This window comes from Pezoporus wallicus, unplaced genomic scaffold, assembly GCF_028554395.1.
Source record: "Pezoporus wallicus isolate ANWC-B61680 ecotype Strahan unplaced genomic scaffold, APGP_CSIRO_Pwel_v1 contig_9789, whole genome shotgun sequence".
NCBI lineage: Eukaryota > Metazoa > Chordata > Aves > Psittaciformes > Psittacidae > Pezoporus > Pezoporus wallicus.
The window spans coordinates 67,711-91,460 of record NW_026640314.1 but is presented as its reverse complement, the minus strand read 5'-3'; the positions used below and the strand labels follow the sequence as shown (position 1 = coordinate 91,460).

Genomic DNA, 23,750 nt, shown 5'->3' with positions numbered 1-23,750 from the left:
ACAGGAGATGGCTGTTGATTTATTTTCCCTCAGCAGAGGAAGAGCTAGGTGAAAAGTACATAAAGAAGGAATTATGCTATGCTCTGCAAAATTTCTGTTTGGCTTGAAAGTGTGTGAGCCAAGAAAACAATCACTGCATAGTGCAATGGGAGGAGAAGGGGCACGACAGGCAACATACACTGCTATAGATGTTACTCACCAGATTATTTATTATCCATATACAGATACTATTCACGAATTGGGAAAAAGCTAGGAAAGAACTCACGTAAATCAAGTGACAGACTATCGAGGCTTACCAGCAGGAATTCTAGAAGGGCTCAGGAGCTCCCAGCCTTCCTTGTCATCCACATAATATTTATGTCTGGTATTAAAGCCTCCATGCAAAAACAACACCAGGCTTATTTTAGATTCTGACTTAAGCTTATAGAGAGGACACCGACAACCCACTGATTAATTTATAAGTCCGAGAGCTCATCATGCTGTTGACTTCAATATAACATTTGGACAGATTTAGTGGAATGTAAAAAGACACTGTTGTTTTACTCACAGAAGGAGCCAAAGACTTGGGCATCCGGCATTCAAAATCTCTCAGTCTTAGATTCACTTCAACTGCTTTTTTAACCACCTTTTGCATTTTCTGCAAAGGATGACAACTGGGCTAGCCTTGGGCATCACAGGCCACTAGAAACTTCCAAACCCTGAACAAGGCATTTGAAAAATTGCCCCCTCTTGAAGAGTACACATTATGAGGAATTGGAAATGTTTTCATTAGTGACACCCACTAAAATACATCTAGCACAAATGCATGGAAGCCCATAGATACCCAATTCACACTTGCGCTGCTCTTCTGATGACACAAGGTGTAGAAGGGCTTCAGCTAATGCCACTCAGATCTTTAGTAGCATAAAATATGGATGAGAAAAATCTGTGCTTTAACTCTTTCCATCTTCTGGAACTTACTGACCACTTAGCTCTTTCCCCCTGCTTTGTCATATTTGGCACACCTGTTCTGGTTTTGGAGTTTTTGCGCTGTATATCTTTATCTTGTTTCTGATGCTCATAACAATTGACTTTTACCTCACTTATCAATTACTATGTTCTTTGTCCTTAGTATGACATCCAGCTACTTTATCTCTTGCAATATATTGAAAACGATAGGCACAGGCTTCACCATTGGCTGCACCACAGGCTGCCGGGGAATGTCTGCTCCGGCACCTGAAGCATCTCTTGACCTCCTTCTTCAGTGACCTTGGTGTCTGCAAGGTTCTTTCTCTCATATATTTTGACTCCTCTCTCTGGCTGAAATTGCAGTTTTCTTTCCCTCCCAACCTTAACTATGTTATCCCAGAAGCACTAGCACTGTTGCTGATGGGCTCGGTCTTGGCCAGCAGTTGGGTCCACCTTGGAGCCAGCTGACATTGGCTCTATCAGATGTAAAGGAAGCTGCTAGCAGCTTCTCACAGAAACCACCTCTGTAGCCTCACTGTGACTAAAGCCTTGCCATGCAAACCCAGTACAATGCTGAACAAAGGCAGTAAGGTCTGATGAGCCCATGTGCTGTTCATTCCCAGGAGGGATCAGCTGGACCATTTAATGGGTTAGGGAATGAATTAAAACAGAGAGGAACTTTTTAAGATCAGATGCTTCTCTTAGATGCTCAATTCTGTGGGTACACAAAATACATCTTTATCTTGGGATAATAAAAATCTTTAGAGTTAACTATACTATATGACCAATACGGAGAATTTTATTCCTAACACAGTAGAGACAAACTTCCTTTGAACCCTGCTATTGAAGAGACAGGCTTAAAGAAAAAATAGAACCGTATGTTGGATGCTGAGCCTGTCTTTAAGTGTGGTTACCTTTCTGACTAAGTACCTACTTGCCCTTAGAGATCATCATCAATTCTAAGAGCTGCAAGTTTGCCTCTCTCTCAAGAGGGATTTAAAATGAAATGACAGTGCCTAATTCATCAGCTGATTTCTTTTGGCAGCTATGAAAGAGAAGTTTCAAGTTTAATTTAAATACCTGTGAAGAAATTAAATATCAGTGAAGGTACACCAGTGTACCTATAGTGTAGTTATACTAGGATCACATATGGCTTATGGGATCTTGAAAAGAAGTGTGAAGGATTCTCAATTGCTCTTGGAGTATCAGTCCTGTGTGGAAAGAGCAGGGGAGTCAAAAGAGGAGACCAGCTTCAGAAGCTACTTCCTGTGCCAGCTCAGCCACTGCCATACGCTTCCCAAAGTTCCATATTTCAAGACATTTCCTTAAAAATGTATTCTTGCAGACATTTATACTGCATATGAATTTATGAATCCCTGGGGTGGCCTGGAGGATTGCAGAGCCCACCCTCATCTCAAATGTATAACTAGTGATAAACTCTTTCTGGTCTTACTTCCTTCCCTGCTAAGCGCAGATGGTGCACGGTTTGGCACTAGCACAACAGCAGCGCAGGCTGTGCCTGTGCAGTGGGGATTTTCCTAGTTACCCAAGAAAGCACAGAGATGAGGAGATGGTATCTTGGGCTGACTGTGAAAGGGGCATGTAGGTGAAAGCTAACAGGTAATGTATAAAGTAATGGCTTTCTTTTTCCATTTATCAATGTATAATAGCAAAATATTCTCTTTTATTAGTACTACCTTGACTGTGAATAATCTATTCTTGGTTTGTATAATTGCTTTCTTAAATCATTATTGCATTATATGCTCTCACATGCCTGCTACAGAATCTCTTGTTCAGATCCTCACCAGCTGACAAGCACTAGAGACATCACTGTACATGCATGTGTTACCTATTCTGGCTCTGTGTACTTGTCAGAAAAATGTGATAAGCAGCAGTCTTAACTGAAATGATACAACCTTCTGTAAGCCTGTATTTGATAGCACTATTCATACAAGGGATAATGAAACAGGATACAACATAAACAGGCAGTGTGGCCTGATCCTGACCTCAGACTGGGATAAATCTAAATTAATCAATATATTTACTGATTGATTGACATGACATGGAAAGTGAGTGCAATTTAACTTACAAGTAAACCAAAGAATCAGTGAAAGCATAAAGAAGCCGTCACGTGCAATTATGCAGCGTTTTTTATGTAAGCAGGCCAAAAGTGAGGCACAGACCAACGAACTAAAATTACCTTAGTTGACAGGAAAGAAATGGTTCTTACTTGGTTCTTTGAACATGCAAGTCACATCTTCATATTCTGGGTTAGGACATAAAACTAAGGAAATTGTGTGTAGCTAATCTGACAATCCAAACAGCCAACTGCTGGACTCAAATGAAAGATGTACATAAAAGCACTGTATACAGGAAAAAACTGTCCCGGAGATACACAATTTTATGTGTGTTCTCTAAAGCAAAAGCAAGACGTTTGCGGTTACCAAAACGCAATGTAGGTCTGAAATCCCCGCCGCTGCAGAACTGACCTGTGGCCACGAGAGGGCAGAAAGAACATCCCTTGTAAAGCTTGATTTTGAGGCGAATCGTGGACAGAACCTGGGCTGTGAACTGCCGTAAGAGGGTGCTGGAGGGCTGACGAAAACGCGAACTACACGGTTAGCTTTACGAAAGCTACGTCTTGAACTTTCGATGTTAACGAAGTCTGGTCACGCTCAACTTTCCACCTTTAAATAACTATGCCTAGAACAAGTACAATTAAAAAAAGAAATCACAGTGGCATTTGACATAAAGCCTCAATAAAGCATTTCTTTGTATTAAGCTGGATACCAATGCTTTCTAACTTCTGCCTTTTAGCACTGGCTTAAGGGTTAGAATATGTATCATTTCTCAGTCCAATAAGCAGCTTGCTTTGGCTCCATTTGGATCCAGCTGCATGTGCAGTTCTCACAGCATCATAGATATCAAAATCAGTGAGAATTCCGGAGAACGACATCTCAGTCCGCTGAAATGCTCACATCCCTCTAGTTTCTCCATCACAACTAGGGGGAAAACATGAATTAGATAAATTACTTTTCTCCCTATTTAGCTGAGCTGTTCTCACTTTATCTCAGCACACCACCACAAAGGTAACAGAAACACAGTTTTAATCAGTTAGAAATGACCTTTCTATTTTCCCTTTCCACTGGTTATGTCACATTACACCACCTGAAGCATATAATTTTTCAGTGTAGAGGAGGTACTGGTTTAGTAACTACCTCTGCAAATCGTCATCTTTTCTGCATTAGTCACTTGGAAGGTTAAAAGAGCTCTGTCCTGATGTAGCCTGGTAAGGGAGCTATATAGAGAGGTCTCAGGGACCTTAGTGCTCCCAGTTAGCTGTTTCTCAAAGAAACTCACTAACTTGGAGATGCAGGTGGCAGAGATACACCCAGCTTAGGTACTGATAGATTTACATGTTGAATGACCTCTTCTGTGTGAAGATTTAGCAGGTAGAAGTAATGTCCTCACCCTTTTACCTCCAGCTAAGCACACCCTCTATAGTAACAACTAAGGCAGGCTAAGGCAGGTCATTCCCATAGTATCTTAAAACCACAACTCTAAATCTTCCATATATTTTTTTGGAAGGAAATAACAGAGTTTTTCAACAGTTGAATAATAAATGAAAGAAGGAAAAGGCTCTGCTGAGCCTTTCCATACATCCAGCTCCAGACACCATGAAGCGCGAAAAGGAAATATAGAAAATACTTTTTTTTTTTTTTCAGAATATATTAAACTTGTGAACTCTGGGAATTACTGGTACAGCTGTATCACTTGTACATGGCATCGACATTAAAGTGCAGTTCACTTTAATGTGACAGCCAACTCATCCATTTTAAAAACAAACCAGTGGTCCAAAATCATAATAAACCAATTACTGGCACTACTGGATAATAGCAATACAACAGTGCATTTAATAGGTATTCAGAAAAGCTATTTATGTATTATCACTTGCCAAATGACTTACTTCCAGCTTTTTCACACTCCTTTTCCAAGAAAAGCAGGGCTTCCAGCTAATTTTGCCCTGGCTGGTGAAAGAAACACCAGAACAAAAACACTCTTCTCAAACACATCCATTTATTTTGATGCCAATTCAACTCAAACAAAAGCCACACTGAGAGGAAAGATCAGCAGAAGAAAGTAAACCAGACCAAAATCTATCACCATGCCTGTCAAACACAAGAGGGCAGAAACACCCAGCAAGTCAATTAACCGGAATCCAAACTCCACCAGTGGCCAGGTCCAACTGTCTTGAAGGGTGGTGTGAAAACCCCACACAAGAACTAAGCAAATAATATTGGTATCTCCAAGAATGGGAATAAGAAGTGGCAGTTCAGGGAAGTCCTGCTGATGTGCTGCATGCCTTATTTGAAATGGTCTTGGCTCAGGCGGTTTGTCAAGAATTGAACTGACACCCACATGACTTTACTCAGTTCTTCCCAATTAAACTTTCTGTAATGAACTGGCTTTCGGTTTGGCTTGTGGCTCTATTGACCGCTTTGCTCAGGAGAGGTAAAACAGCACACCACCTACATGTCTCAGATCGCAGCTCCCAACTGTGCTCTAACATCCTCCCTCTCACGCACTAGGTAACTGTCTGCTGCCATCACCAGCTGCCTCACCGTGTGTCACCTCAAATGATCCAAACACCCTCTCACTGTGATACCAAATACTACCAGATTACAGGCCAAAGCATACTCACAGTGCACTGCACTGAACAAGGACATAGGCTTAGTGCACAGTTCTGCCCTATTATTCTCAGACTAAAGCCAAAACATAGCACTGTAACAGTTTCTAGGAAGAAAATTAACAATCCTAGCTGAAACCAGGACACACAGTTTCCCATTAACCTTTTCTTCTGAAGACAGAGAGACAATAAAACTTGAGATAAGAGCAGCTACTCCCCAGATACTGTCTCCTGTTTTGGAATAATATCTCTTTGGGGCACAGTAAACACAGTATTTGAAGGCTGTTACATTTAGAAATTAATTTTTACTTAGGTGTCATTCATCAGTACATGAATGTATCATCTTCATATACATACCTGCCTTCTCCCACTGGAAACTCTTCCTCATCAAGAGGCTCATAGTGAGATAATTCATTCTCTTAGCCATGGATTTCTGAAAGCTCTGGGGATGAAACGTGAATCATCACGTTTCCTGCTTTGGAGAGACATCACCCTGGAAACCAGTGATTTCCTTTGTGGGTGACTTCTCCTGGATGAGTAAGGACTTGGAACTTTGGTCCTGCCAGCACCTGGCTCAACCTGACTTCATCCTCTTTCTTCTACTGCTGTCTTCCCCCACCTACTGTCAGCCCTCTAGCTGGAGTGGCCTCACTGCACTATACCCCCCTTGGCTTCTTCTGCCAAGGAACTGAGCCAGTTTGCCAGGAGCAGCAATGGACAGACAGTGGATGTCCTTCTGCATGCATTGGACAGTGTCCAGAGAACATTGTTCATAGGGATGCCTTAACCCTTGTTCTGTATCCTACTGCTAAATACAGGTGTCAAGGGCTGGGAACTTGAGATTCCCAAGCCAGCCACCTGGAAATGCTGTGCTATTAACTGTTTCTGGAGATGAAGGCAGATTTTAGGATTTGTGTGGTGGCTTTGGACTAGTGCAGCTGCAGAGACATGGGATGTATGTGTTCAGAACCCTTTTGATGAAGGGGTACGGACTACTACCTATCAGTGGAGCTGGTGTTGGTATGATGGGTATGACTGCAGATGGGTGTAAGTCTGTATATACATTGTGGATTTGGTGGTGTTGATCCCTGCCTCAGTGAGCAGCTACTGTGATTGAGCTGCAAAAAGCAGCTGTGAACTGTGTGGCACCTCCCTATATGTGCAACAGGCAGGGACAAAAAAAGCTACTAGTCACAGGTCCCAGCTGTAAGTCTGGCAGCCAAAAATACATTTACCAGAAAGCTGGATATATAGGAAATTCTGCTAGGGTCTGAATAGCATGGCCTCAGAACTGCATTACATTCCAAACCCACAGCAGTCCTGCTGGAATGGAAGTCTGGCTTCTGTTTCTTGCCCACTTCCAGATCATGAATCAACAACTCTTAACATTTGTGTCTTTGCAAGCCACTAGTACTTGAATCTGTCATCAGTAGAAGATTCCCACAGTGCTCATGTAGACACCATAGCAGACCACCCAACACTCTAGAACCAGAACTTGAAAATGATTCCATTCAAACTATTTGATATCCATTCCCTGTTACTAAAAGTATTTTCTAATGGTTACGTTCTTCTGGCAAAATACAATTTTTTCTTTCTGTTTTAAGGAAAGAAAGTGCTTTCTGCTCTGTGCAGTAGTCTGTCAGTTCCCTGGGAAATGCAGCTGAAAAAAGGACTGCTAAAATATGTTACCTATCTATATACGTATGTATATATATGCAGGTTTAGGGCTCAAAATCTCCTGAAATAGCACTCATAAAGAATAAAAGCATGTATATTTTATTTCTAATTTGGAATAAATGAGGACCTTTCGCAAACTTATCACCAACATTTATCATGTTATTCTTTGATAAACTCCTCTTTTGAACTTCTTTTCCTCGATTACAAGTTGGCCTAGAATGACTGAGATAAACTTTAAAATTAGAATTTAAAACTACAGGAAGATGCATTTTGCTTTCACAGTCCTCAGTGTGTATTCAGGAAGTTTCAGGAATCAATGCAGTTTTACTGTACTTTACAGGCACAATTCTATTGTTAGCTAGGGGGCAGGATATGGCAGAATTCCTGCAGTGGTTAAAGTTCTGGAAAGCTGAACCTCCCTGATGCTTAAAACTCTTGGGGTTTTTTTTTAACCTAAATTTCTATTTTTTTTTTTTTTCATACATATCAGTTTCCATCATTAGCCTCAAGTCCTCCAGTGTTCTTTCACCTGAGATTTTATGTTATTTGTTAGCAAAATCAAATCTTAGTTTCTGTCTTACTGACAGAATAAATCTACAGTTGTGGAAGTTAGAAATGGCGATAGTTTCTACTAAATAATTGACTACATTGACTATATTTCTGAGGTTCTTACCGACTGCTCATGATGCACTCTAAAACTTTGTTCACTAGCCCTTTTTGACATTCTCTGGGCAGAGACACTTTCATCTGTGTCCTTGAGATTTTCAGTATCACTGGATCAATATTAGCTATAAATGTTTCTTTAGGAGAAGGAGACTTGGAAGCATTTTAAGCTTAACAGAGTCTGTTTGGGCTGAATGGATGATCAGATCTTTGTGTGCAATGCTTCTCTTTCTGCCGAAGGTAAAGGACTGCAACTTAATAACCTATAGACAGCAGTCAACAGGAATGATTTATTAATGTTTTCAGAGTCAGCTTAATGAATACAACCACTACAGCCATGCAGGTGACTTGGCATCTGCCTGCCTACTTTCAAAAAGGGGAAATAAGGCTTTAGATAGAAGAAATGGATGACTGAGCTCCTTCAGAAACTTAGAAAAGCTTTTCAGTAGTCTATAGCTCACCAGATTCGTATTTGGTTCACTGTACAATGCAAACACATTGTACTGGCAAATAACTGATGGGTATCTCTTCCTAGTCGAGCTCAATGACGTACTTCTTGCAGGCAAGAAGTATTCCTTTAAACGTTCTGTGATTTTGGTGTCAATCTTTACAACACTAAATCAAAACTATGTAAGGCGAACACGCATCTAAACACATCAAACTGCTTGATCTCAAATGACACAGATGTGCGGAAATGTACTGACTGTCCTCAGCCACTAGCACACCCATGTGAAGTGCCTGACACAGCTTGCATTCAGTGTGAATTACAGCTACTAAACAGTAATGTTTCTCATGCCTCTCTAGAGATGGAGAGAGGAGCTTTTCAAAGGCACAAATAACAAATGCTGAAATCAGTGTGAATTAGATGCTAAAGCTTTCATCTGTGTCATTGCATATATTCACTGCCCATATGCCAGTATGAGTGCAGTACTGAAGGGCCAGTGCAGGTATCTACATGCTAGCAGCTGAGACTCAATTACACTGTAAGATGTATGTGCTGCACATTTCTATCACCTTTCTTCCTATCACTGATCAAAACATAATAGACTTGATTCAAGTTCATCAAACAATTGCCAGTCACCACTGTACTTCTCCTAGTGACAGTTCACCATAACAGAATGAATAATTCTCACCCAGAATAAGGCTCAGATAACTAAGCACCAAGAAAATCCAACCAAGTTGTCATTGTTTAAAAGATATCAGGTAGCCATCACTGCTGCTTCCATTGAAAGACATTTTGGTTTGTGTTTATTTTTTCTTTCAGATATAGAGTTCATGGAATCCCTTCACTTTTGCAAGCTTTCCTGGAGAGCAATTCAAAGGATAAGTTTCCACGGACATCTGTTAAAGAACATGGTAGCCTTGTGATAGTGGTGTAGACCCTTGGCCAAGGTCTTCTCACAGTCAGAATGTTTAAGTGAAGTGTTTTTAACAAGAATAGCAACCGACAGCTAGCAGGTTAGCCCGAGATGTACAAACATCTGCATTCCAAAAATGGGCAATTTAGGAATCTACTCTTTCCACAATTCCCAAAATATTAATGGGGGGATATACTAGTACCCACAAATCTCTACACAGTATTTTGCTGAAACACTGCACTTTGCAGAGACACTGCTCCAAAAGATGTCAAATCTTCTGGATTTCATTAGTATTACTTAGTGAGCCATGCCACCCAATGCATCAAACACAAAAGCAGTGAAAAGTGCAAGCACGGTAGTCAAACTAGTCAAAGGCTGAGCATTTCCAGGTTAGTATGTTTTCGTTTTAATGCTGGAAGGAGAATTTGTGTCATGGCAATCTTACATATACATTGATCAACCCAGAACAGAATTCAGACCTCTAAAATCCCTGAATTTGGCTCTAAAGTGAGCGCTGCTGCACCATAGAAGCACCCTCCTGTGGCACTGTCATAGGGGAGTACCCTCAGCACCAGGTGTCCTGCCAGAAGGGTGCAGGGGACCTGACGTCTGGGATGGAAGTCAAGTGCTACCATGGTGTGATGGGGCAGAGAAGGAAGGAAGGGAACCTCAGTGACTTTAGTTTAACATGGACGTGCTCAGCACTTCTGAACACAGCCTTGCACAACAGCTGGAAGACTGATGCCTGCATTGCTCAACTGACAGCATCGTGGCACAGAAACACACATTATGCTAGACTGTGTTAATATGGGGAAGTTCTTGAAGAGGAAGGGAAGACAATAACCATTCTGAACTTGTGGTTATACCTGGAATATTATGAGCATATTCCTATTGGATTGCTCTAAAACCCCCAAGCTTTGGGAGCTCGCAAACCAGACATAAAAGTAAAAAAAAAACCTTCTGATTCAGCCTCATTTCTCTCCCATTCTTGCAACCAGCATCTTTTCTTCAGCCATGCAGTGAAGGCCACACATTTCTTTCAGTAACAGACACTTGATTACATGCTTTGGGTGAAGCTCAGCTTTAGCAAGGCCAGGTCAGACCAGGAAAATCCTACTGGTTATGGCTGATTTTTCCAACTGCATTTCCTTCATTTTGACACTCCCATTTGCTCTCTTCTGTTGTGTTGTTTTTGGGGTTGTGTTTTGGTTTTTTTACCTGATGTCCCATGCTAACAACTGCTTTGTTTTTCCATTATTTAAACTCAAAGACATATTTGGTGCCATCTTCTCTTTAGACTGTGTTCAGTGAAAAGCACCGTGCAGTTTGGCTGGATTTGGCATCAGAAAGAGATGAAAGTGATCCTTATAATGTAGGAATAATTCCTCACAGAGCCAAAAGTTGGAACATGCATCCATTCGAGGCATTCCCACAGCTCCTACTGAGTGTTACGTGCGCATGGGGTGGGGCTGTAAGGGTCAGGCTTTCACAGGGGGAAATGATCAGTGTTCTCAGGAGCCTTGGATTCAGGCATGGGTGTTCAGCACCTCTCAAGATCCAGTCCTGCACAACTTTGATTTTGAAACCCAGGACACACTTCCACACACCTATGAGTTTTGATATTAAGGGTATCTGAGAAATCAAGACAAAAACATATCAATTTATTTATAAGCAAATAGTGCATAAGCCTTATAAATTTACGCTTTCTTTTTGCACAGAGGCCTTCCCACCGAGCAATACTGTGATGTCACTCAGCAGAATAAAAGCGACGTGCGTATGAACGGTGAACTGTAAGTTTAAATTGTGCGTTAACCAGATTGTGAATTTAGTGCATAAAACAGCAAACTGAACATTCATTCCACTCTGGTGATAGTACACACATGTGATATGAAGTGCAGACACCACATGAAATCTGAAGGGCCATGGTCTCCAAAACCAGATTAGTAACAAAGCAGAGCAAACACAGTTGTGAAGGAAATTCAGAGTATGGCATTGTGACCCTCCAGTTTAGTGTCTCTTCAGCAAGGGTCTCTGAGTTTGCTCTGCAGGTTGTCCATACTTATCAACTAGGAAATACTCAAAAATATTAGCCTTTCCACTAGTTAGAATTCAGATCAAACTGAAGCAACTGAAGTAACCACAACACCATGTGCATTTTAGACCATGTTTTCTGGTGTGTGTATCTATACAGAGGGATGTATTTTCGGAGGAGGCTTGGCAAGTATTATTTTCCTCACTGCTGCTGTTTTAAGATACCAGGTTGTGAATTTGGATGCTGCTGCAATTCTGCAATTCAACATTTTGCCACTTGATGGCACCAGCAAAATGCTTAAATTCGATGAAACTACCGAGATTTTAGATTGAGGTAATTTAACGTGTAAGGGTAAATTCTTCAAAAGCAGGAAATGAACAAGCTATACCTCCCATATTAGCAGTAGAGCATATTAGAAACTCGAAAATAATTTTACAACGAATTCCCAGTTATCTTTGAGATAACGGTGAGGCACATTGACTCCACTGCTCTCCTTTCAGCCCTTCCGCATGAGAGGTACCTGTTCCCCATTCTGTATAAAAGCAGGCACTCTAGAAAAGCAGGAGAGCTAATGATAAACAGGCTGCAGAAGGTGCACAAGGAAACCTGCGACCCTGCTCTTTGTAATCCACTGTTTTTTGCAGGCTTCTCTCTCTATTACCTCATTAGAGCATGCAACACCAGCAGAAATGAGTTACCTATCAGCGTGTACAAGCCAAAACTCCTTTGTGCTAGGACAGCTGAGGCCTTTGACCTCTAGTGCCTCTAGTGCCAGCACTAGAGGCACTGGCTATGCTGCTTCCGCAGAATTTGATTACATGCTATAAGGAAGTAGCAAGTTTCCCTGCAAGTTTCTTCCTACAAGTTTCCTAAGCACTAAGTGACAAGAACTGTCACACGCAGTTTTGTAACATAATGGAGCACTTTTAAAGTTGTTTTAAAACCAACATCCATGCAAAGTGAGCACTCTCCTGTTGCACAGTCAAGCTGGGTGGTTCAGTTTTGTTACTGAGTTGATCCTCAAGAAAACTCCATTGACTGCAATGGAATGATGGAACAATTTGATCCACTGGGACTTGCTAGTGGAGTATTCTCTTATGTGACTTTTATATTAGCACCCCTGAAAGAGCAGAAATACGGGCAAATTGGAGAGTAAAATTAAAACTCTCTGTGCACGGCTAGAATGTTTTCAGTTGTTCGTAGGCTGGCCAACCTCAGATGCACCTTGGTTAAGGATGCTTTGGGACTCATTCATTTCTTAGCAAGAGCATTTCTTATGCCAGTTGCTCACCAGAACAGATCATCCATGCACACAGGCCGAGGTAAAGATCACAGCACCTTTCTGGATATCTGCTTCCTTCTGAGGAAGCCAGCAGGGACTGCTGTGACTCTATGCCCGTTTGCTGCTAGCTGTATAAGGAGGAGGGAACTTTTACACAGGAGTAGATCAAACTGTGTCCCTGAACACACTGAAAAGTACATGATCTTGGACTCTGGTTGTTTGATCAACAGCGCACACATTATTTTGCACTCACAACTTAACTTAAAACATGCCAGGTACCTAAAAATATCTTATGGTCTATGCTTTGTCCTAGTTGGAGTGTTTTCCTTTTCTATAAGGTTGTATATTCTTGATCTTTGAAAGACTTTTAAATTTAAGGAAAGAATATACCCTTTAAATCAAAAAGTGAAACACACACATGCAAAAAACCACCCTTCTACGTTCATAGTCCAAGGACTTTCAGAGCAAATAGCCTTCCTGCTGCCAGGGACTATTAAGTGGTGACAGCCACATGAAAACTTTCCTGAAAAATACCCTCCGAGTGGTGCTCTGCAGTCCTACCTGGGAGCTATTAACACTCAGTTTATTTACCTTACAGCCTGTGAGGGCTCCTTCCAGCCATTACTGTCTTTTGTGGGAAATTAATTACCAGGTATTTGCAATAACTCTGTACACTTTCATGGAACAACTATGCCTCTGCCTTAAGTAAGCACACTATGTATCCTTGTGCAGTTTTGCACTAGAATGAATAACTGGGTTTGTGCAGATGTGCTTTTGTAAGTGCTTTAGCAGTGGGCCACATACATATGACCTCCCAGTCAAATGTACGGGAGGAAAGTAGTTGCCTCCTGTCTTCTAAAGGTGTAATGAGTCCTCAAACTCACATCAAATGACTGCAAAAATCATGAAAGGCCTTGAAAAACATCCTTCAGCCCTAGAACTCTAGTTATATACACACACTACACCAGACTAGAGCATTTGCAGCTATTCTTCCATGGACAAGTCACACCAATGAGGTTTTCTGTGAGTGTAATGACAGCACAGAATGAATGAAAACTGGCTTTTTTCCATGTGAGATTTAATCTGTTTTCACTGCTTATCATGTCACACAGCACTTACATTCCTCTGGCTGTCCTCCAGCTCCTCAACCTCTGGTGGTTCTCTGACCTACAGCTCCCTGACGAAGCAGGTTTTAAGGTTAAGCAAGGTAAGTGATTCCCTCCCTTCACAAGAAGGCTGCAGAGAAAGCCAATTTACACATGTGAAATGTTTTATTCTCCAGCCATAATTTCATTCCTGTTAAAATTTGCAAGACTGATACATCTTATCATCTTCATAATTTACGGAGTATGTGGGAAATTAATAGGAAAGAGCCACAGAAAAGTTCTCTGACCTGATCTAGAAAAGAAGATGAAGATCATGAGACTCCCCACACTGCATCCATTTCAGGCCAACACCACACTTGAGAGAAGAAAAAGTTCAGAGGCTCTTACCATGTGTCAGAGAGAGGAAAAATAGTGGTAAGTGGGAGCCCCTCACGAAGATCACAGTGTGTCTTTTATTACCATTACTGGGCAAGTGTGTCTCTGCACCTGGTGCTCTGCACTACAACCAGAGGAGAGATGCAGAACTACTGCAGGCAAAGCCAGTGTCTCCGTAGGATACTCTCTCACATGAAACTGGTTTATATCTATTTTATCTAAAATAGGTTTTGAATAGTGACCACAGTGCACTCCTGACTGAGGAAATGGGATGGTGTCCATCTGGACCACTCCCTGGATTTGTATGAAGATAAAACCCTTTTGAAAATGCAAAGCTTTGCTGGCTCTTACAACATGAGCTCACAAAGCTCCTGTAAATCATGGAAGAGTCATGAAAATGCATGTTCATCCTTACTTTATTGCTGCCTTAAATTTGGATATTATAATGAAAAGTGCTCTATAAAGGCACTTAAGTGTTTCTGCCATGCCAGAGCACAAAGCAGATGTGACTGTCCTTATTTATACCTATTTGTATCAGGAACATGTTCAATGAATGCAGTGAAGAATGTGTCAATTCACAGTGTAACACGGTGCGAACAGAAATGGAAACTGAAAATACTTACGTTTCTTTTCAATTCGCATTGTGTTACTGTAGTAACTGTAATATTTGCATTGTTAATTGTAATATTCTAACACAATGCGAATTGAAAAGAAACAGTAAGATGTCTACAGCACCAGTAGACATACGGCACCAATTCTAACTGTAGAAATGGAAGAACAATTAGAAGTATCTCTGGAATAAACTTTTAAGGATTGCTGTTCTGTAAGTATGGCTCTGTCTGCAAAAGCTTTCCATTTTCAAGACAGATACAAAGCTTGAATCAGAAGTACCAGGTTGTTATAGATGTAACAATGTACAAATGGTTGTCGGAATCCAACACTTTGTTTAAGCCGTGCTATCTTCGTAGCATCACACATTAAAAGTAGATCTTTTGTTCAGCTCAGCTGAGGTGTGAGTTATGCTGGCAGGGTAATTTGTGAGATATCACACCTTATGTTGATTGCACTGAGTCCCATAGCATCACACCACAGATTTCACAATGAAATGCATGACTTCTGTATGTTGTATCAGCACGTATGAACAAAATTGATCTGGCACTTAAACTCTGAAGTTTATTTTCAGAACACCCACATCAGTATGGTAAGAAATAAGCAAGGGAGAAGACTTCCTCTTTGCAACTGTGCAACACCTACTTTTGTGGAAAATAATTCAGTGATGGAGTGGCCAAGCTGCGGCTCTTGAGTCACAGGTTACCTGGAAGAGAGCTTAGACGCAGCTCCTGTGCCACAGCTATGAATCATTAACCAGGCTACTGAGTAATCCCCAGATGTGGGAGCAGAACCCACAGGAACTCCTAAGGCTGAAATGATGGAGTCCCATGGGGCCTATTAATATCCTATATGGTTCTGTATTCAAACTGAGCAAGGGCAGGGGCCCTGAGAAGTTATCACCATCTCCTGCTTGGGAATGCATCTGGGACATCCCTCTCATCACTGAGAAACAGAAGATTTCTTTTTCTTTATCAATATGAAGATTTTGGTATATGGCTTGAAGAATCAAGAAACTTTGTGTGATCACAGGGCAAATAGAAAAGCCTACTCTCCTGCCCACATGGTGATGAACCTTTCAAGCAAGGTCTTGTAAGTAAGCCTTTCTCATGAAACACATGAGATTTTGGAGCTCCAGGTGAACCACTGAGATTAGTGCAGTAATACTGTAGTTCAGGGTCTTCTTTTTTTGACTACGCCACAAAGAACCATTAAGCCAATTAATTATTGTTTTAATCTTAGATATTTTTCTGACTTGGCACAATTGCCAAGAGACTCTGAGCTAGACTCGGTGATGAAATTCTTGCCCTTTAAAGTTAGTGCTTTCATCTGATTGCCTCTCTTCGAATTTATTTGAAGCATAAAATAAGTCCCCGTGGCAAAATACAAATACTTTAGCGGCATGGCATGGATACGTATTTTCTCTGCGAGTATAAACAGGATTCTTTTTGTTTTGCATTACTGAAAAAAGGATATATTTTTTCTAATAGCACATACCATTGTGCTATTAATATAGAGCTTATTACACAAAAGTGAAAGAGGCTAGATTTTTTTTTTCCTTACTCCTTTTAAAAAGACATTCTGCACATCACTTGTTCCCAGTGTCTTTTCAGACTTTGGCACCTGGCAACACAAAACATTCCTGATGTAATGAGTGGTATCAGTAAGAATACTGGCTGCGCTGCTTACATACTGATTTGTCCCTAACGTATACTGATTACACTGATTCAGATAAAATGTGGGAGGTACAAATGAACACAGGTCACTTTAGGTAATTTATCTATTATTATTCCTCCCTAATTCAGACTTCGTAAACCACCAGGCAGTTTAACTAAGGAAGTACATTTCACTTATATCTTACTGCCCCTTAACGAAATAAAAAGGCAAGTTGTTCTTACGGCCATAATTGCACAGTGTAGGCTCCTTGGCAATAAGCAGCATCAATGCAACTAGGAAAAAATACCTCTCTCAAGAAGCACGTAATGATAGGTTTAGCAGGTTAGCAGTGCTTGCCTAGCACACCTGCTCTCCTAACAAATTCTGATCTTGCTGACTTGCCTATGGGCTAATTGGGTTTTCTTGGCTGTTCTGTTCATGGCCTCTTTACCTAATGGGAGTTAAAGTCCTTGGGAGCATCTACCAAGCACAGCTAACGGATCAAGAGCATGCATAAAGCAGATTTATGAGAGAGAAGCCTCTGAAAAGTCCAGTTTGGTAATCTTGTTATGCCATGATCCATAGCCTCAGGAATGCAATGTATTTGGCTCCTGTATAAGGTTGTGACTTTGTTTTATACAGCCCCTGGGGAAAGGTGTTTGTTTTCAGTAAGCTGCTGCATGCAGCTCTGGTAAAGCGTAGAAGAATCCAAACAGGGTGCTAAGCTTTCTTACTGGAGTAAACTGCTGCTTTCATTTTCTTCAGAAGATTTCAGGATTCCCTGATTTTAATAGGTTTTTTAATCATTCCATCACAAAAAACTGAAAGCTGAAAAGAACAGCTACAGGAACATGGGCACTCCATGAAATCCTGGTTCTTAGTACCACAAAAAATTCCCCATTTTAGCTTCATCCTCCTTCCTCCCTGGAAAAAAAAAAAAATATGTCTTCTTAGAGGCAAATTTTGATTTCACAAGCACAAACTCAGTTACTATTAATCAGATATGAATCAGAAGTCCATATTTTCCTTCCCTCAAGCCACGTGGAAGTAAATGTGAATTGGTATGACTGATTCTGTACAAAAGCCGCAAAGGAATTATTGTGAATTCTTTGCAGCTAAGCAAGAGGATTAAAGAACTAAGATGTCACCTTTCTGATTCTCACATCTCTCCCAGTTCTTACAGTGTTATATTTAAAGTTAAAATCTGAAATGCAAAATAAGGAAATTCTCTTTCTGTTCTTCTTCCTGACAACTCAAACCAACCCAATTTCCTACTTCTCATCGCTATCAGACACACAGCTCTAGATACACCATATTCCCAAACTCCAGATCACCTGAGGATTGTGACACTTCGATCGATGCAAGCAGTCATCAGCATTTGCATCCCAATATCCCTACCAAGGCCAACGACATGGTTTTCTGAGGAAGACCAGAGGCAAGACAGCAGTCTTGTGGCTTACCATGTATTCTTGAAACCTAATTAGAAACACTACTGAACTCCTGACTCTCCTCTACTGCAGCTTAACAGAGCCAAAATCTGAATGTAACAGTGGTCAAGCTATGCATTATGGCTTAAATTAGAGCTCTATGTGTTGATAGTTGCAGTCTCCATGAGGATATCTTCAGCACTGAAAATGATGAATAAACCCAACTCATGTGACCACCTTGTAGCCCCAGAAGCCAACAGAGCTATTAACATTGCTGCTAATCCCCACAAAAGCAAGACGGATTATTTAGTGTATCTGATCTCTTCTGCCAGAGAAAATCATTCTCTGCAGTCCAAAACAGTGAAACTGAAAGGAAAAAATTGCATCAGCAGGATCAAACACGAGCAATTTTGGGGCCTAAGTCATGGCTGCCGTACCTGTGCTGAGGACAAGAGGTAGTCCTGAAACTGCAGCTGAATATTTTAATATACTTTATTATTACACACATGGTAGAACAAGGTCCAGGGAGAAAAAACAGCTCATCCCTTACAAAGACTGAGATGAAGCCCTAGACATTTGTTATTTACAGAACACCATGTAAGCCATCATGACACATTTGGGTTTAACCCCAGCAGCATTTTACCCTGAAAGTGTTTTACATAATATACTGGAGGAGAAGGGAATGAAATTTTTGTTCTTATTCTGCTTTTCCCTGGAGTCATTTTACTACGTTGGGATTTTGACAGGTGCTTAATTTTGGAAGACTTCAAAGATCACCTGCATGAAGTGATGAGGAGTCCTTGGCAGCTGCTGACAACTCAGGGTTATGGGGAATTTACACAGGAGAAAGCCAGCAGGCACCTCTGTGTACCATAGCAGGGTTTGCCAGGAAGGGTTTGGCAATAACTGTGTGAAACAGAAAAAGCATACACTGGCATGGATAAGAAGCTTTTCACCAGAGTAAAAGCTGATAGTATTAAGTAAGAGGCCAATTTGCATTCATTAGCTGCCATTCCTAGTCATCGGCACAGTGCTGTACAGTTATGTATGTAATCAGGTACACAAGCCATGTTTCATGGAGCATTTGTCCATTCAAACCTAAAATCTTTCCACAGAATTTGTCATGCTAGGAGTAGTCATTTTTCAGTCAATTTTCATTTATCATTGACCAGTTTAAGAAACACAAATCATGTGTGAAGCTGGACTTACAAAGCCTATTTTTGCACAACGGGGGGATCTTCAGAGGCCAAGACCTATTTCCAGCAAAGCTTAGCAGGTTCAGAAGTGCTAGGCTGAGGCTGAAGTGCCACCACTGGCACTTAGAAAACACATCAACTTCATTTGCTGTTCCCTTCATACAGTCTGGCTTCTTCTGACACCAGGACACCCCAGCTTTCAGTGACCAAAAGGAAATCTCTGGTCAGGTACAGATAACCCATGCCACACTCAGGTGACTTTTACCAGTGGGAGGTCATATTTAAAAGCTTTGCAACAATTCTACATCTGAGCTTTACAAAACTCAAGTGTAGCTGTTATGTAGTTAATACTAACAGCACTATTGCGAAGTAAATAGGGAAACTGAGGCAGAAAGCCCGGGAAAAAAAGCAGTGATAGACCCAGGGTCAGAAATAAAGCTCTTCCAAGTATGCAGTGCAGTTTCATTTTTCTAGTGCATCTAGTAGCACTCAGTTATTCCTCTGATGGTGACAATATGAGTTCAGAGCCAGCTTCACAGTTCATCAAGCTTTACTGTTTGTTGTTGCTCTTTGTAAAAATCACACACAGAAAATACAAGAAGAAACTTCCCTGCCGGTATGTGAATCAATCCAGAGGTCCTGGAATTGGCCATGGACAGATGGCCTTCTGCAGAGGCAGCTTTATCTGGTGTAAGAGCCAGCCCAGAGCTGCTTGTCACCAACTCTCTGCCTGAGACAACTCGCCTTGCGGATCTGGTGATGCAGATAAGTCCATTGGGTGCTTCTGAAAAGACAGCTGGGTTAATTTATGCTGATTAAATGGATGATTTAATCTAACCCTGCCGATTTTGTGAAGATGAATTCTGTCTGCAGATCCATGAGGTCAGTGTCCCAAGGTAGAAGAGACATTAACAGCAGTGCACAGAAAGAACCTCTTCCATCAGCACAGACATCTTTTCAGTGAGCATACAACTACAGCTTAAAATGCAGATCCATCTGTCATGCTGATCAATGATGTCCCATTAGAGTATGTTAACTATTTCTCCATAGGTAATCCATGAACCCATTAAGGTTGTCAGTACTTCCTCTGACTCTAAGAAGGCTGTGCACTGGCCAGGATACAAATATTTACAATATATAGTTCATCTTGAAAAGAGCAAAATAGGGTTTTTTGTTTTTTTCAGGTTTCTTCTTAAACTTCTCTGGGTATATTTTTACACAGAGAGCTACAATGAAAGACTACACTGAAGAACTGGATTTCAAGTTATTTAAATTGAATTCAGCTGAATTGTGTATCTGTTCAACCTTCCACCTCAGGAGTATACCTTACTGAAGACATTTTTCCACCACATTTTTACTTACATTAGCATTTACTAAACAGGTAATTGGGGAGGGGAGGGCAACATGACACGTTATTTCAGTCCTTTAAAATAGTCTTTTCCATCCAGCACACATATTTGGTTTATACTTTACCTATTTCTTCTTATCCTTCTGCTTCCTAGGTTTGCTGAAGGAAAAGGTCAATACACCATCCAAATCCACCAAAGATAATGGCCCCCAACTCCACTTTTAGAGCCAGAACATAACCTCCCTCCAAGAACAATATGGTACAAAACACTGAAAGGGCTCTGGGGATCACAGCATACAGTCAGGACTTCACAGGCAAGCATTTTTTGTTATATTAGTTTACTTGGAATGGCAATGCAAGACAACAAAGTGTTAGCCCCTAGATTTCTCAGTGAAATTCATTAAGGCCACAAGAATTGTAAATTATCTGAGATTTTTCAGGGGACTGTGCATTAATTCTTATTTCCCTAACCTATAAAAATGTGGGACAATAAAATATATCTCCATTAAGGAAGAGCTCCTATGAATCCCCTTATCCTAGATAACTATCACGTGAAAGCAGTTGGCAAATTAACTGGAGAACTAGGGGAAGATGTGGAACTAGTAAGTGCTGCATTTACTAAGAATCTTGTGTTTCCACCACATGTAATGCTGGCAAGAGTATTATCAAATTCTTCTAGCAGAATTAAGCCTTCCCTTCGATAATACTCAAGCACAGGGCAAAGCTCACTCTTAAACAGAGGCACAAATTCAGTACACTAAATCAGTCCTGACAGATGGTTGACAGAACTTCTGCAATGAATTAATGACTTGTTCAGGGTTTGCCAGGGAGGAAGTTATTGTTATTAGCTGCTTATTTTTTATCTTATTTAAAGTTGCCACCAACATATGACAGCAATTCAAACAACCTTTTGCCTTGAGAAGTATGAGTAATAGCTTCCATAAAAGAAGTTGGCAGCTCTCATGTGAATGGTGCAGCACAGCAGAGACTGAAACATACTGGCTAGATGTTCAGCTGGTGTTGATCAGGACAACCCCACTGACCTCATAAATTGACTGTCTTTATTTCACATTGTGCATTTGATAAGTGGCCTATTACCATTGCAGACTATTGACTTACCAGGTTAAGTTTGGCAGAGTGTCTATGATTCATCCTCCTCCATTTACATGATTTGCCTTTCTTCCTTAAGAGTCCATCAGTAACATTATCAGATTCTATTTTAATGCAACGATTTACTATAAAGAATGTACAAATCTATATTGGAAAATTCCACATTTAATGTTTTCAACAATTTTTACATTCTATGTGGCCTGTATAAAAAGGAAAAGACACTATTTGTATTAAATGCTACTCATGCAAATGAAGCATAACATGGTATATAAGCATAGCAAATCAAGTTGAGCTGCATTTTGCTAATGCAACATTACCCGTGCTGGCTTAAGCCATTCCGTGACACCTACACATTGTCATGCAGAGTACATGCACAGGTCTAATTGATTGTAACTGACCAAGCAATTCTGTGGGTAAACAGAAGGAATGGATTCCTGCTCTGCCGGCTTTACAGCACTTTCAGGTTCAAACTCCACAGACATATAATTAGCAAGGCAACTATGATAGATGCTGTCATTTTCTTAGTCCAAAAATGGCCCTGGATAGAAAGTCCCCAAATTGTCCTGGGGTTTTTTTTTACTTCTATTGGAATAAAAAAAAAAAAACACAGAAACAAACAAAACACCCAAACAAAAAACACCCAAAACAAGCAAACAAACAAGACCCAAGTGAGGACATCTCTTTTGAAATGGCATTTACAAGTTTCCGATAATTGAATCCCTGTATCTGAAAAGGAAAAGCTGTCTAGCTTTTTCTCCAGTGTGATGAAAAATGTTTCACTTTATGATGATGAACACTTGAATGCGATAAAGAACATTTTTAACAGCTTGTCCCTGGAAATGAAAATCCAAACCAGGAGTTCTATTACCCTCTGGCTTCCAAAGTGAGATTGGCAGTGGCCTAATGTGACACGTGCTACTTTATCTGAACAATATTATCCCATTTAAAACATACATACCATAAATACCGAACACTTGGATTGTTCAGCACAGTAACTGCTGAAACCCATTATTTGGCTGTAGGACTCAAATGTACTTTTTGCTTGAACAGTTCCTGCGTAATGTGGTTTTAACTCTGCACCAGTATCTGAAGCCTCAACAGTACAAATGATTAATACAGGGTAACAGCATTCAAGCAGTGAATCAAACTGTGGTTGAGAAAGCTAAAAAGCCACACATCAGTGAGCATCCTCAGTCTCACTCACAACAGTTCCTAAAAGAAGTTAAAAACACACTAATGCAAGTCACAGTTTATATGATCACACTACTTATGAGACCACAAATGGGAAGACAGATGCTTATAGAAGAAAGGAAAAGAGAACATGAGATACTTAAATCCATTTAGAGCTCATGAATTGGGGTGGAGCAGAATATTTTCTTTTCCAAAGCATAAAGACTGACTCTAAGCTCCCTATGTGCCAGGACAGTAATACATGTCTGGGCAGCTTCCCTTTACCTGGGAGACTCCTAACAGAGCTATTTCACTAGTTTCAGGCAACAGCCTGCTAAAATAAGTTTTCCCTGCTAAAATAAAAGACTCACATGACGAGGTAAATCTTGTGACTTCCTCCATATAGAAAGAAATATTTCTGCCTAGTCTCCCACAGGTAGGACCTCTTGAAGGGTGCACTGTGTATTTGCTTCAAGGTCAATGTCCCAATGAGTCAATTCTGCAAGAACAGTGTTCAGATGCCTCTGTCTTCATTCAGGGTTTCTACTGTCATAGCCGGCTACTCAGGCATGATGCTGAGTAAAACAAAACCAGTGGCCAGCCTAGATCAGGAGTGTAAAGTGACAGAAAGCACAGACCAGAAATGGGATGTGAGCCAAGGGCAGGCCACTGTATGAGCATTACAGTCTGACTGGGAATAAACTTAGGCTGGGAATCATAAGATGATTTTTAATGGTCACAGCAGGGAGGTTGGGGAATAGCTCTTCTATAGATGAAGAATCAGGAAAAAGGCTGCTTCAGAATGCAGTTTATGAATGGAGCTATAACACGGTTGCCAACAGCAGTGGGGGATCATAGTTACTGACCTGACAAGGCCCTTTGCAGGCCCTCACAAGCACCAAGCTTCCAGGTCAAAAGGATCCTCTACTACTCTGCAGGGAATCAAAGGCCAATATTGTCAGCACTACCATGTACACACAGGGACATAGCACATTCCCAAAGCTTTCACGCATTAAGGTTGACCGTGGCCTGTCCAAGCCTACATTCCTATGTCAAACCTATTGTAGCTTCTGTTTCAGACTCCTCTTTCTTTTTTTCCTCACCAT

At 40.8% G+C, this 23,750-nt stretch overlaps 1 protein-coding gene across 1 annotated transcript; it reads left to right on the top strand.

Annotated features, from left to right (window-relative positions):
• Positions 1-2,422: 2,422 nt before the first annotated feature.
• On the top strand, positions 2,423-23,227 carry SPMIP4 (sperm microtubule inner protein 4). Its single transcript, XM_057418339.1, has 8 exons — positions 2,423-2,550; positions 3,369-3,524; positions 11,052-11,123; positions 16,543-16,620; positions 17,663-17,807; positions 20,615-20,678; positions 20,875-20,966; positions 23,051-23,227. Exons 1-8 carry the CDS (start codon positions 2,423-2,425, stop codon positions 23,225-23,227), a joined length of 912 nt encoding a protein of 303 aa, XP_057274322.1.
• Positions 23,228-23,750: the final 523 nt, after the last annotated feature.